The sequence below is a fragment of the Chamaea fasciata genome, unplaced genomic scaffold, assembly GCF_029207755.1.
Source record: "Chamaea fasciata isolate MVZ Bird 193981 ecotype frontalis unplaced genomic scaffold, bChaFas1.0.hap1 SCAF_26, whole genome shotgun sequence".
Lineage (NCBI taxonomy): Eukaryota > Metazoa > Chordata > Aves > Passeriformes > Sylviidae > Chamaea > Chamaea fasciata.
This window is the reverse complement of record NW_027094111.1, coordinates 2,919,577-2,934,277: the sequence shown is the minus strand read 5'-3', so window position 1 is coordinate 2,934,277 and position 14,701 is coordinate 2,919,577. Positions and strand designations below refer to the sequence as shown.

The window sequence follows — 14,701 nt, the reverse complement described above, 5'->3', positions numbered from 1 at the left end:
CAAGGACAAAGCACATTGGTGAGGGCTTTCTGCAGGAAATTTTGCTTTATTATAAAACTAAATGGGGAGACTCATTTGCCGGTGCTCTGTTGCTGATTTCTAAGGGTATAAATACTCTTCTGCGTTTCTATTAACGATTTAAATGTATTATCTGGGATATGACTCATTCAAACACTGAAACCAAAACATTCTGGCTGTGTTGCAGGGTAAAATGTTCCAGTTCTGTGGGAAGACCTGCTGTGATGAGTATAAGAAGAAGAGCAATATGACGGCTTTGTGTGAATACTGCAGGTTTGAGAAAATTATCAAGGAGACAGTGAGATTCTCAGGCATAGATAGAACATTCTGTAGTGAAGGTAAGAAAGGGCAAAACCCTGTCTGACAGAAATCAAGTCACAAGTGTTTTTCCTTAAAATTATCAGTAATACTAAAAAAATCTAATATTTTTAAGTTAGGAACCTGTTTTTATGGTTTAGGAACACAGAACCCTGTTCACACTTTACATTTTAATGGTACGTTTCAATGAATTATTGCAGACATCACTAAATACGGGAATTGGGAGTGCTGAGGGATTGTCATATTGGTATTAAAGAATGTTTTTGCTGTTTTCTTGTAGTTTGTAAACTGCTCTATAAACACGACTTGTCTAAGCGCTGGGGAACCCACTGTAAAATGTGCAGTTACTGTTTACAGACCTCCCCCAAACTGGTCCAGAATCATTTTGGGGGCAAAACAGAGGAATTTTGCTCAGAGGAGTGCATGTCTAAATTCACAGTTTTGTTTTACCAGGTAAGCAGTATTCTCACATCCTCTAGGTTTTTATACATATACCCCTTGTTGATGTTTCCAAGTGTGTTCAATTTCTCCCTCGCTCTGTTTTCCTAGATGGCAAAGTGTGATGGTTGTAAGAGACAAGGTAAACTCAACGAGTCCATAAAATGGCAAGGGGAGATGAAGCATTTTTGCAATCTGCTTTGTATTCTGTTGTTCTGTAAACAGCAAGGTGCTTCTGACCCTCCACTCCCAAATAACACAGGTAAAGCAGGCTGGGGATGGTATTGCCTTTTGATGTGTGGGGTAGTGAGATGGATGTTTATCTGCAAACTCACTTCAGTGAACTCTCTAAGATCTGTCTTCTCCTGGGAGCTTGTCTGTTGCTGTTGAGTGGGCTCAGGTTTAGATTGCACTAACTTGAGACTGTTTGAAACTTCTGTAGGTAGGAAATGCAATTGCTTCATGTACCAAACAAATTTTAAAGAAGATGAAGCAAAAGCACTTGCTTTCAGTCACTTTCATGAAACAAAGGCCTGTTTCATTGGGGTAAAATGTACTGATATCTAGTTTGTCTTCATAACACCCAGAAAATATGATAGAATGTTAATATTTTTTTAACTATCAAGTGGTGAAATTAGTAGACTTAATTTTAAAAACAGGTTTTAAATACAGACTACTGTACATGCACTTAAACCAGACACTTCTGTGCAGTCTGTAGGCATATGAAAAGTTCCCATTTCTGTGTCATTAAGTGTTGATTCTTGGGAAGTACTAATCCCAAGGTTAGCAAGTGCTGTATCTGTTTCCTTAAGCAGGTGGAATGGGAATGAGGGTAGGAATGAAGCCCAGGAATAGGAACTATGAAGTTTCTGTAGGAAAAATGAGACACAGAGGGATGAAAGGCCCACAAAGACAGGAAGAGAAAGGGAAACAAAAGGCAGGAATATCACTGATCCTAAAGAGGAGCATAATTTCCCACTGAGTGATGGTGGATGCAAGAGTAAGGTACCCAAAACCAATAAAATATTAACTGGAAGTTTTCAGTGTGCACCAGGCCATGTTCAGCTTGGTGCACATTGTTTCAATTTGGTGCACATCTGCTGCTTACATTGGTGGGAGCTCTTTTCCCTTCTTGCTTGATTTGCTTGTGGAACCGGCTCCTTTTTGAACTGAAATTCTGCAGCTTGACAAATACATTCCCTTCTCACACAGCAGCCTCTTTCATCTGGAGACAGATCTGAAGGGTGGGTGTTGTTTCAGAAATGCTTTTTTTCTTGATTATCTTACTGCTTATTCTCATTTTCTTCTGTCCACTGTGTCCAGCAAACCTTTCCATGGCACCAGCCTCCTCCTCAGGCCCTCCTTCTTTAAGAAAGGACTCAACCCCTGTCATAGCAAACGTGGTGTCCCTTGCAAGCACCCCAGCTGCCCAGCCTACTGTTAACTCCAACAATGTTTTACAGGGTAAGGCAGCTGAATACGATGCCTGTACTTTTACATATCTATTCCTGAACATTTATATTTGCTCAGGGATTTTATTTTTTTACTGAGAACAACGGCCACTCCTTCATTATGCTTCACATCAGTGCAGGTGATTGCGTTTGTCCTTCCTTTATCTAGGGATAAATAATGACTTAAATTTATGTACATACATCAGGAAATGAGTTTTAATTGGAATTCTTTTTCTTGACCTTGGCAGAATATGGATTTTGGTTCTTGATGATAAGTAGACATGTTATTGTATGATTTTTTTCTTCACAGGTGCAGTCCCTACTGTGACAGCAAAAACGATAGGAGATGTAAGTTTTACAAGACTTTTCTCAGTTTTGCCCAGATTGTATCAATAACAAGTAACGTATCCAAGAATTTGGTACCGTCATTTTATAACTGATTTTTGATTGGGATTTAAAATTCATCCAGCTTGCAGATGCTTTTTACAAAGTGGATAGAACTTACATGGTACAAAAGTCTTGTTGTGTCCACTGATAGACTGGATGTTTTAAAGCAAAACTTGTCAGATTGTAGCTCTTGAGGTGCCTGTGGTTCCCAAATAATTCATGTGTGGCTTCTGCACTCAAGGCTGCCTTTTGTGCCCAGAAGTGGGATAGGATGGCAAAAGGACCATCCTGGGAGGAAGGGACCAGCCTGGGCTGCTGGGACTGACATAATCAAGCTCCTGCAGCTTTGTTTTCCTTCCCCACTCCCTGGCAGTGTGGTAACATCTGTGGGAAACCACTGTCACCACTTACCTGTGGTAACTCTGAGAGTTCCTATTCTTGAGCTCTTGGACCTATGTGGTATAACATCCTGCAACTCTCCTAAAATACAGAGATGCTTTTATGTAGCTCTAGGTTCTGGAAGACTGACAGCTTTGCTTTTAGCTGGAGTGTCATTTATGGATTAGAGTATGAATTTTCCCACTTGAAATAGATCCTGTTATTTGAATGCATGACTGAAAATTACAGTTAGCAGGACATGGAATTAGTGCAAGCATGAATAGTCAGTCTGTGTGTATCAGGAAATGATACTGCTGCTGCCAGCATTGCTGTTCATTTTTTACATTTATCTGTTTTCAATGGTTTCACATTAGTTTACTCAGTTTTATCGGTGTCTGTATCAGCCAGACTTTTAGTCATCAAAAGTATATTAACATAATTCCTCTTTATATCTCTGCCATCAGCAAAATTCCAGGGTCAAAAGTTTATAGTGGTTATTTGATTAACAGAAACCAAATATTCTTGCAGATTTGTTCCCTTGCATTGTTAACAAAATTAGCTTTATTAGCAAAATTAGCTTTAAACAACATTATTGTTAGATCAAAGTAAATTGAGATGGAAACCAGAAAGCACCAAATAAGCAAGCTTATTTTGCAGTAGTTTTTAAATGATCATTTTTATCAGCAAACACAGTTTAAAACTGTTCAGCTTCTCCTAGTAGAGAACAAACTCAGGTCTTATGTTGTCCTTCAAACCAATACTGACTTGACCCTCGTTTGTGTTTTCCAAACAGGCGAGTACCCAGACAGATGCCCTGAAGCTCCCATCATCAAAACCACCCAGACTTCTGAAAAACAAAGCTTTATTGTGTAAGCCAATCACCCAGACTAAGGCCACCTCGTGCAAACCTCACACACAAAACAAAGAATGCCAGACAGGTGGGTGTCTGATCTCCTACCCCTGTTGGAATTGTCTGTACTGCAGCTGAAAGTGTAATACATGATTTATGTAACAGAGAATATTTTTGAATGTATTATAAAACTGTAACTTGTTTTCAGGTTGTTGTATGGTATTTTCCAACGATTTTTGGTTTGTTCTGTTTTTGGTATAACAGAAGAAGCACCTGCTCCACCCCAGATCATTGTGGTACCTGTTCCTGTACCAGTGTTTGTGCCAGTGCCCCTCCACCTCTACACCCAGTACACACCAGTTCCCCTGGGGATGCCTATACCTGTAAGTTATGCTGCAGTTCACTACAGAAGCCAGTGGTTTGCAGGCTTGTTTTGCATCCAGCACACCCAGCGCTGTGTCACTGGGTGTTGTGGCTGGTCATGCAAGTGGTATTTGGAGTCCTTGAAGCCATTTCCCTCCTTATTACATCATATTTGGTTAAACATTGTCACACAAAACTACCAAATTGTAGGGAGATTACAGAGTTGTCCAGTCTGGAGTTATTTTTAACTTCATTTTAATAGTCCTAAAATACACGTAAGGTTAAGTTGGAGGGACCTCCCTTGTGTATTTGCTGTTTCCCTTCACCCCTAAATATGTTCTGATATTTTCCACATGTTCCATAGGTACCAGTTCCCATGCTCATCCCAAATACCCCGGATAATGCTGATAAGATCATTGAAAATATTCAGGAAAACAAGGAAAAGATTTCCATTAATCCATTTGAAGCTGATCTCCTTCAGATGGCAGAAATGATTGCAGAAGATGCAGAGAGAGAAAAAACACACTCTCATGGTGGTAGGTGGTGGCTTTAAAAAGGATGTGAACTGCAGTGGGGTGAAGGTCCTCTCACCACAGAAATTTCTCTTTCCCTGATTCTAGATGCTGATTTGACTTGTGGTGTCAGGAATAGGTTACCAGAGGTAGAATCCTCTAGATCAGTACATCATACCTTAGAAGGAGGGGTCAAAATCAAGGAGACAGAGCAGCTGCCTTAAAATAAAATTTTCCTATCAGGTTTTTTATGGAGGATTATTGAAGGGTGAGGCCAGTCAGAGTTTGTTGGATAGTGACCAATCCATGTAATGGAAGTGAAACAAGCTGGAAAGTGATGAACAAAATATCCTACTGGGGTACTGATAACTCACATAACAAACAGGGAGGGTTGGAAGCCTTTGGAAAAGCAAACCTACTTTAGTTGTGCATTTCTGTTTCCCCTGCAATACTGTGAGCAAGGTAGAAAGGTGGTAGGAGAACTCCAGTGAGGAGAAGGCACAGCATGTGTGTTCATGTTATGACCTAAAATGTAGATTTTTGCTGTTCAAAGTATTTTATATTAGTTGTGCAAGCTGTCAGTCGTGTAGATACAGATTTCCTTCTTTTTCTAAAGGATCTCAAACATCTGAGCACGAGCTATTCCTGGACCCCAAGATATTTGAGAAAGGTCAGTCAGATTTTTTATTTTGCAAATGGATTTTGATCCTGCTGCATCTTTTCTTGCAAACTCCTGGATCTGCCTTTCCTGTAGCACATGGCTCCTGTGTTCCCTCTCGTTGCAGACCAGGGCAGCACGTACAGCGGAGATCTGGAATCAGAAGCTGTGTCCACTCCACACAGCTGGGAGGAGGAGTTGAATCACTACGCCTTACGATCCAATGCCCTGCCAGAGCCTGATCCAGAACTCAAGCAGTTCTCCAAAGGTGATGTGGAACAGGACCTGGAGGCAGATTTCCCATCAGGTCGGTGTCATGTGAAGAAAAACTTGTTGTTTTATAAAAGAACACACAGTTTTCTGCAGGAGCATTGTCCCAGCAGCCTGCTTGTGTGTTTTCATGTAGTGACAGTGGACGTTTAAAGCTGCAGTAGTTGATCAGCTCTACAGAAAATTACTGTTTTTAGAATATTACTGCTGTCTTTAAAGACAGCACTCTGCAGAACCCCTGACAGGAGTAGCAGGAAGTTCTTGCTTGCCTGCTTTGAATTCATCACTTCTGTGTCCTTGGGTATAATCCATGTGAGTGGCAGCTAAGATCATATTTGCCTGAATAAATACATCCACTGTTTTGGGGCCTTTTTAGTCCTATTGAGAATTTACTATCTTTATACAGCAGATGCACAGATTGCTTAATTAGTCAAATATCAGGATTATTTGAATATACAGGTGTGATTGTCAGCTGTAAGGTGTTCCATAGCATCTCAGTGACAGTGACACTTCTACCTGGGCTGCTAAATCATATGATTAAACTCTTCATGGTGTTGATTTGACTTCAGACTCATTTGACCCTCTCAGTAAAGGACCGGGTTTGCATTCACGTTCACGGGCAAGACGGAGACACAGGGATGGCTTCCCACAGCCAAAAAGACGGGTAAGGAAATATTTCTGGAACACAAATCCCTTACTTTTTGAAGTAACAACATTATGTGCCCTAATCTAACCAGCTGTGGACCAGGAGGTGATTAAATGCTGCTTTGTTTGGATGTCTTTGCTTGCCTGTAGGGACGGAAGAAGTCTGTAGTTGCTGTGGAGCCCCGGAATCTGATGCAGGGCTCCTACCCCGGCTGCTCTGTTTCTGGGATGACCCTAAAGTACATGTATGGGGTAAATGCCTGGAAAAACTGGGTCCAATGGAAAAATGCACAGGAGGAACAAGGGGACCTGAAGTTTTCAGGTAAATTTGTCTCTCAGTGGAAATAGAAATACTTAGTTGAAGAGCACTTGGCTTGATTCATCGTTCAAGTAAAAGTTAGGATTAGATATCACTGAGTTTTGTAATACCCATGAGTGGAGAACAGGTTTTATAGAATTCTGTCTTGCGTCTTTCCATGCTTTTAAAAATCACAGCAATTACCTTCTTAATTGATCTGTTTCCTTTAAAAGAAGTCTCTAAAGCATTAGAAATCTCCACTTTGCCTTCCTGTGCATGCAGTAGTTCTTCATTTGCAGCACAGATGCTTTATGCAGCTGCAGAGCTTTTCTGAGCTATTATAGAACCATGAAATTACAGATTTATCAGGCCATAATTCTAAGTTGACAACACCAACTTGGCCCCATCCATTTTATCTGTAGCTGGCACATTCCCAAAGTATTTGTTGGTCGGCAGAACTGTTTGCTGTAAAAAAAATTGTGTGATCCAACATCAAAATCTTAACACCTTATTTCTAGGCTTCACAGCTGGAAAGAAAAATTCAGAAGTCTGCCCATTCTGTGCTGCAATCTCACTGAAACTAATTTTATTGCTCCTCCATTATAGATAATAATGACAATTAAATACAATTTTGTTTATTTTTTCCAATGATGAATTATTTATCATTTTACAAAAACCCAGCAGAACTGGGATTTGGCAGTGTATAACTCCCCTTTTCCCTTGTCTCAGATCTTACATCATTGCACTGAGTTTTGTGGGCAAATTTTCAGAGTCAAGCAGAGAATTTAAATTAGGACTAGAATTGAGCTCTTTGGGAATGGTGTGGAAGAGAGCAAACCATAATGAATACTTTTGCAATTTAAAGAACTAAGCGTGGCAGAACTTAGATAAGAAAGATCCCAAAGGGAAACGTTCTAGTTAGTATGAGATCTGCTTTTTCATCTCTTACTTGGAATTTTTGTTGTCACTCCATGAGAACAGCTGGGGTTTATTTCCCAGAAGAGGATTATTCACATGAGTTACTATGTTTTTTTCTTGAGGCCAAGGAAGTCAATATTACAGTCATTTCCAGGAAACTCTGCCCACTCCCAGAAAGATTCCCTGCTTATTCCCAAGCAAGCACTTCTGAGGTGTGGAGCAGCCAAGCCTGGTAATTTCATTGCAGATCATTTGATCAATCAATTCCTGGTTGTGCTGCTTCCCTTTCCAAACCCCCTGCATGTCCCATTGAATTTTTCCTTCCTTCTTCCTTTAAGAAGTGGGATATGCTGCACTCAACTCATGTCCATAAATACTCAAGGTCTTTCTCTGACTCTGGTGAGTCTCTCACTCCCCTGAGTCCAGCTGGAGGGGTGAAACCCATTTATCATCCCCAGGCTGCCTTGAGCTCATTGCAGCCTTTGCTGTCCCCCATTTTGGGTTCAGTAGACTCCCAAACATTTCCATGTCTGGGCTGTAATTTCCTGCAGCTTCAGTACTCATTTGTAACATTTATACTGATTGCACATGCAGCTGGTCTGTGTTTTATTGGCCAAATCATTCAGTTCTCAGCCAACAGATAGGACGGAGTTCACCATTTAGTCATGCAGGATAATTCACAGATGAGACAGGAATTTAGGAGTTCTGCCTACGTGAAATAATAAAGAATGTGGAGAGATTTAATGTGCTGAATTAATTTTTCTAATAATTTCCTTGACCCTAGTTCATCCTGTGAAACTCAAGGAGGACATTCTCTCATGCACATTTGCTGAGCTGAGTTTTGGCTTGTGCCAGTTTATTCAAGAGGTGCGGAGACCAAACGGAGAAAAATACGACCCTGACAGCATCTTATACTTGTGCCTTGGAATTCAGCAGGTAATTCTGGCAGCCAGGGCACTGCTGAGAACATACGGAACTTGCTCTGGTTACTTTTCTCGAGATTTCACCAAAGTGTTTAGCCCCATAAGACACTGGGACGTAAAAGAAAAAGAATTTGATGTGCTGTATCTTCTCTACAATGTTATATAATCATGAACTGTTTCTCCCCCTGGTTTTTTCTCTTGTAGTACCTGTTTGAGAATGGTAGAATAGACAACATTTTCACCGAGCCCTATTCCAGGTTTATGATTGAACTTACAAAACTTTTGAAAATCTGGGAACCTACAATTCTTCCAAATGGTAGGACAATTTGTTTGTTTTATGTAGCTGCATGACAAAACTGTATCATAAATTAATGTTTTTTCAGGCCCAGGAAGAGAATGTGAACTCACATTATCTCCCCTTTCTACACCATGGAACTTATGTCTGTTCTAACTTATGATTACACTTAGATGTATCTTTGCCTCTGATCAATCCTTGGAAAGAAAGGATTTGCATTCTGGCACTCAGCACATTAGTTTTCTTCTTCCCTCAAGTTTTAGCTCTTTTTTTGATACAAGTAGCCAGAATTTAATACTGTATTTGAGATGAGGTCCTGCAAAATCTGTGTACAGTTGCACTGATATTTCCCTATTGGTGCTGGAAATACTCCTGGTGAGTTTGGGGATCACATTAGCAAATCATTGGAATCTTGTCTCAACTCCAAATTAAGGCTTCCCAAATTCTGCAGATACTTTTAATTGGTTTTCAAGCCTGATTATGTGGTTTATAGGGCTGGACACCGGCCCTATGAGCACACAACATTTTTAGAGTATCAGTGAAATTTGTGTAATGTTGGCAACTCCACAACTGCCTTTTCATTTAGAAAAATGAACTTCTTATTTAACACAGAAATAATCCAATTACCTATAGTTTGCTGCACACTGATTTTTTTTACAACAAATTTCTTGTAATCCCCCATATCTACCTTTCCTTTATATTAATCACAATGGGCTATTTATACACAAAATGAGACATTTTAAACTCATTCTTCATGTTATAGGAATTGCACATTGTTGCAGTTGGCTGACTGTGGTTTAATACAGTGAAATTAGAACTTAGTGAGAATCTGCTGGTGTCTGCAGCTCCTTTTTATCCTTCTCTTCAGGTATTGGAAGATCATGCTGCTCCACAGCTTGGTTCTCCATCCTCCCTCTTACATTTGTGCATGCAGTATTCTGGTTTTATTGGATTACAGTTGCTGATGATAGGTGTGAATTTGATTTGATATGTGGTTCATTAATAGAGGTTACCTGAAAGAGGATTTAAATGCATAAATAACTGTATTTCCTTTTGTCTTTGCCCATTCTTTGTAGGTTATATGTTCTCAAGAATTGAAGAGGAACACTTGTGGGAATGTAAGCAGCTGGGCGCATATTCCCCCATCGTTTTGTTGAACACCCTTCTGTTCTTCAACACCAAATACTTCCAACTAAAGAATGTCAGTGAGCACCTGAAACTGTCCTTTGCCCATGTTATGAGGCGCACCCGAACTCTGAAGTATAATACTAAGATGACATATTTACGTTTTTTCCCACCCTTTCAAAAACAAGAGGTAGAATCAGGTGAGTGCTCTCTGATCATCGGTGTTTGGGCAGTCACATTTGTGTGGTCTGGATTACAGAATCAGAGAATTCTGTGATTTTGTATTGTCGGCTTCTCTTTTAAAAAGGACTGTTCTGCAGTCAGCAGAGCTAAGCATATGCTGTTATCCTGAATACATTTGCAGTGTTTTTCACTGCTGTAAAGAGAAATTCTGAGTGAGCCAAGGCATTCAGGAAAAACTTACAAAGGAGGTATCACAAATTTGGCTGCAAATTTGTTTAATAGTCTTTCGTAACATCCCTCAGCTTGCACGAAGCTCTATTAATACTGCAAGAGGTAAAGGCGTTTTCTGAAGTCCTTTTCTCAGCACTTCATAATCTTGGGTTTTGCAGATCCAGACCTTTATTGTGCCTTTTTAATTCCCTTATTTGTCCTGTGCCTGTGAGGGGAACAGACCAAGCAGCCCCAGTGGAGAACAACAATATGGGGCTTGCACTCAGAGGCAAAGACACACAGATTTTTGTTCTCAGTTAATTTTGGCATTTGGGAAAGGGAAGTCTTTGATCCTTTTGGCTTCTTCACTTCACAGTTCCAATGCATTGCGTGAATTTGTCTTTAATAAGTATAATTATATCCTCCATATTTTTCTGCTAGTTCTTGTGGGTTTTCTAGATGAGGAATGGGCTGTGGAGCTGGCCTGTAGGATGTGCAGGACTTTGCCCACCCAGCAGATCACGCCAGGTGACCATGGTGGGATGGTGACACGTGACAGAAGCAGTTCAAGGAGTGGGTCTGGGTGATGCAGAGCTGGGTGCTGAGCTGAGACACCAGGCCTTGTTTCTGAAGGTGCTGCTTTTCACTGAACTTCTGTGATGCCATTTTTGTGTACCCAGATAAATTATCAGTAGGCAAAAGGAAACGCAGTGAAGATGAGGAGGTTCCAACAGCAGTGGAAATGGCTGAAAACACAGATAATCCCCTCCGGTGTCCAGTCCGACTTTATGAATTTTACTTATCAAAATGGTAAGTGACAGAACTTGAGTTTTGGTCTGTGTGTAGACTAGAACTGGCATTTGGGCAAGGAGCCCACTCTGACCTTCTGTGCCTGTGCTGTGGTTCCTCTCCCCAGTTCCCAACCCCTCAGTGGGAGGGGGAAGGGAATTCCAACAGCACCACTGCTGTGAGACCTCCAAACAGGTTTTTTTTATTATTATTACTGGTGTTAAGTTACAGAGAGAGATGTATTCTTTAAATAACTAAATTCTTTGATATAAATGTGAGACATTACTACAGAGCCCATGGCACACTCATCTCCCTTAATTCCCACACACCATCCTTGTTGTGAGGAGATTATAACTAATACCCAAGAAACATCATGTTCCTTGTGAAGGAGCGTAGGAGAAGTGTGAATTAGGTAAAACTCCTGATAAATTTTGCCTGCTGAGATGTGAGATTAACTTGTGTTTAGGAGTTAGAAAGGAGACTGTAGCAAGGACAGAGATACAAATCATTTTTCTCTCCTGTTTCTATATAAACTTCAGTTAGATCCTTGAGCAGGTGGAAGATGATGTTCCTCTCTCTTCAAAGAAAATACACATGCAGAATGAAACAGCATCTCATTAGTGTCAGCTGAAACTCAGATAAGTCACCCTCAGAAATGTTCCTACTGAGCTTACTACAAATATCCCATTACTGAGGCAGAGACAGGCATGCAGCTGTCCAGATTCTTTCTCTCCCTCTCCTTACCTTCCTTGTCTTCACTGGCACATTATTAGGAGCTTTTAGTTGTTCTTGGGCTGGGAAAGCATTTTCATGCTCCCCATCATATTTCACAGCTGAGCCTCTGCAGTGGTGCAGGCAGCAGTACAAATTCCCTTTGCCGTTATGGTGTGATTTTCCCAAAGCCAGGCAGGAGGGATCCTGTCTCTAGAGACTTTAGAACCCTACCAGAGCCTGGAAGCTGCCTTGGAGCCAATCAGGCTTTCAAAGCAGATGGGCTTAGCATTGCAGCATGGCCAGGCAAGCTGGGATTTAGTTTTACTCACTGTTAAACAACACCTTAGAATCATTTAGGTTCAAAAAGCTCTCCAAGCTCATCAAATTCAGCTGTTCCCCCAGCACTGCCAAGGGCACTACAACCCACGTTGCCAAGTGCCACATCCACGTGGCTGTTAAATCCCTACAGGGGCAAGGACTCCGCCACTGCCCTGGGCAGCTGTGCCAGGGCTGGACACCTTTCAGTGGAGAAATTTTCACTGATATCCAGTCTAAGCCTTGAGGTCGTTTCCATTTGTCCACATTATGCAGCAATTCTGGAATCTCAGAACCAGTTTCACTCAGAGATTGCATGTCAAATGCATTTATCACTCTGCCATTAATTGGCTGACACAGAAGAACCACTGCTGTAAAGAAGTTACTTTGATTTTCTTTGTTTCTTTATAAGCAACTAATGCTGAGCGACCTGGAAACAACTTAACTGTTCTCCAGGAGAAAGGGGGAGACAGTGTTGCCATCGCAATGGAACTTTGATTTCTTTGCTGACTCGCTCTTAAACTTTTGGTAAGTTTGTAAATGCAGCCCGATGTTTCTTGACCTTGTTTTCCTTTCCCTTGGCAGTTCTGAAAGCGTGAAGCAGAGGAGTGACGTGTTCTACCTGCAGCCCGAGCGCTCCTGTGTTCCCAACAGCCCCATGTGGTATTCCACATTGCCAATAGACCCAGGAACCTTGGACATCATGTTAACACGGATTCTTATGGTGAGGGAGGTACACGAAGAACTTGCCAAAGTCAAATCAGAGGACTCTGATATTGAGTTATCAGACTAACTGCAGTGGGGTATTTTCCTTTGAATACACATCAGAAGCACCAAAATGTGAATACGTCCAGCCTTTGGAAAATGTGTATCAAGTAAGCCAAGATAATGTCACCTACAGGCAGATTTTGTACCACAGTGGATGTACAAACTGGAACTGGAAGGAAGCAAGCTGTGTAAGCTGCAAATCCCAACGTCCTGTGGCACCGATCAATCCTCAGAACAAATCCAAGTGGAACTCACCTAGTGGATTGGTGCATAAATCCTTTATCTGTTTAGGATTTTTAAAAGTTGTGAGATATTTTTAAGGAAAATGGTTGTGTAAAATCTACCCTCACACTTTTGGGCATGGAGAGCTAGATTGTGGCTCAGGTGACTTCCCAGCCTGCTGGCTGGCAGCCCTTGCTGCCAAGGAACACGTGGAGATCCTCTAGCTCTTCCAGAGGATACGAGAGAAAAGGGGTGAGGTTTAGACAAACAGACACCTTCTGTTATAAATACACCTACACTTTTATAATTTTTTTTTTTTTTTTTGGAAACTGGGATCAAATGTTAGGAAGGCAGGAGCCACTGGCCATCCCAATGGACAACTCTGGCTGCTCTTTACTGGTCACACGAGGCCAGACTCCAGCTCCCGCTCCGCGCTCGCGCCAGCTCTCGCTCTGTTGGAAGAGGTGCTGTAGGTCAAACTTCTGAGTGACCTTTCTGAGAATGTCCAGGAGGGGATGTCCTGGGCTCTCTGCAGAATTCCTTCCCCAGCCCAGTAGCTCTGCAGTCTGTCCATATAACCCAGCAAATACTGTGGTGCACGGAAAGTTTATTTCCCTTAAGGCAGCTTTCCTTTCTCCTCTTTCCCTACTCCTATGGTTTTGATTATTTTGTAAGGTAAATCTAGAGAGGGCTTTGTCATTTCAAACAGAAATACACACACACACGCTCTTTCTCTTTCCACCTTTGCAACACAGGCAAAGTGTTGTATAAAGGATGCAGTATTACTTCTGACAGCAGAACTGTGGTAGAAAATGACCATGTGTGTTTTTATCCTGCCCCACCCAAAGAGATTTAGTCATAGTGTTGGAAATTGAAAGAGGTTTTTTTTTTAAGGCTTGGCTGTTACTGAGTCTTTTGGAAGGGAAAAGCTCCCATGTGGTGTTTAGAGGACAGGACTTTTATCAGATACTGTCTGTATCTCTGTTTTCTCAAGCTCTAGGTGTGTGTTACTGATGACCAGTGGTCACAAATTCATTGGAAACCCAAACTATTTTTAAAGAGAAGAATTGTATGGTTTTTATCTAGCTCTGGTCAGTTATCCATCTTCTGTAACAGGGATCTGATATATGAGCTTGTCACTAAAATTTCAAGAGATGAAAATCAACAGCCTTGAATAATACTTCAGGTTTTTTGTTTTGTTCTGTTTGGTTGGGTTTTGTTTTTTTTTAATTATTTTTTTAGCAGTTACAAAAGTAATTTAACAAAAATAAAATCAGAAAGTAGTCTATTGACGTTGTGTACTCGGTAGTCCTGTCCCTGCCTGTAACAGATTTCACTGATGTATTTTTTAATACAGAAAATTATGTGAAAAGTAAAACCTGCCCCTGATTCTGTCTGACCAAAGCCCATCTGTGTCTGTCATTTCTGAGCAAAGGTTCTGCTTTCTCCATGGCCTGGTATTCCCAGGGGAGATGTTTTGGCCACTCCTCAGCACGGGGATGCTCCTGCAGGCTCAGTTCGTTCTCTATGAACACCAACCTGCCCCTCCCCATTGTTACATTGAATAGTGAATATGCAGGCAGAGGGTTTGGATTGGGAAGGTTCAGGGGAAACAAAATCATTCTGGAAAGATCAGTTTGTAGGGGATTAAGA

The 14,701-nt window shown here is 41.2% G+C and overlaps 1 protein-coding gene across 3 annotated transcripts in view; it reads left to right on the top strand.

The window, feature by feature from the left end:
• Positions 1–14,452, top strand: part of LOC136301309 (zinc finger MYM-type protein 4-like) — a 37,650-nt gene extending 23,198 nt beyond the window's left edge. For 2 of the 3 annotated variants that reach the window (XM_066204246.1, XM_066204244.1), the window contains 17 exons: positions 206–356; positions 617–789; positions 886–1,036; positions 2,098–2,238; positions 2,536–2,573; positions 3,784–3,928; positions 4,105–4,223; positions 4,568–4,739; positions 5,332–5,385; positions 5,501–5,680; positions 6,213–6,307; positions 6,439–6,610; positions 8,289–8,440; positions 8,632–8,743; positions 9,799–10,047; positions 10,921–11,050; positions 12,644–14,452. In XM_066204246.1, coding sequence (XP_066060343.1) covers positions 206–356; positions 617–789; positions 886–1,036; positions 2,098–2,238; positions 2,536–2,573; positions 3,784–3,928; positions 4,105–4,223; positions 4,568–4,739; positions 5,332–5,385; positions 5,501–5,680; positions 6,213–6,307; positions 6,439–6,610; positions 8,289–8,440; positions 8,632–8,743; positions 9,799–10,047; positions 10,921–11,050; positions 12,644–12,851 — 2,442 coding nt within the window. In that variant the 3' untranslated portion in view covers positions 12,852–14,452. The remainder of the gene's footprint in view (positions 1–205; positions 357–616; positions 790–885; positions 1,037–2,097; positions 2,239–2,535; positions 2,574–3,783; positions 3,929–4,104; positions 4,224–4,567; positions 4,740–5,331; positions 5,386–5,500; positions 5,681–6,212; positions 6,308–6,438; positions 6,611–8,288; positions 8,441–8,631; positions 8,744–9,798; positions 10,048–10,920; positions 11,051–12,643) is intronic. The other variant, XM_066204245.1, reaches the window with a different exon arrangement.
• The last annotated feature ends 249 nt before the right edge of the window (positions 14,453–14,701 follow it).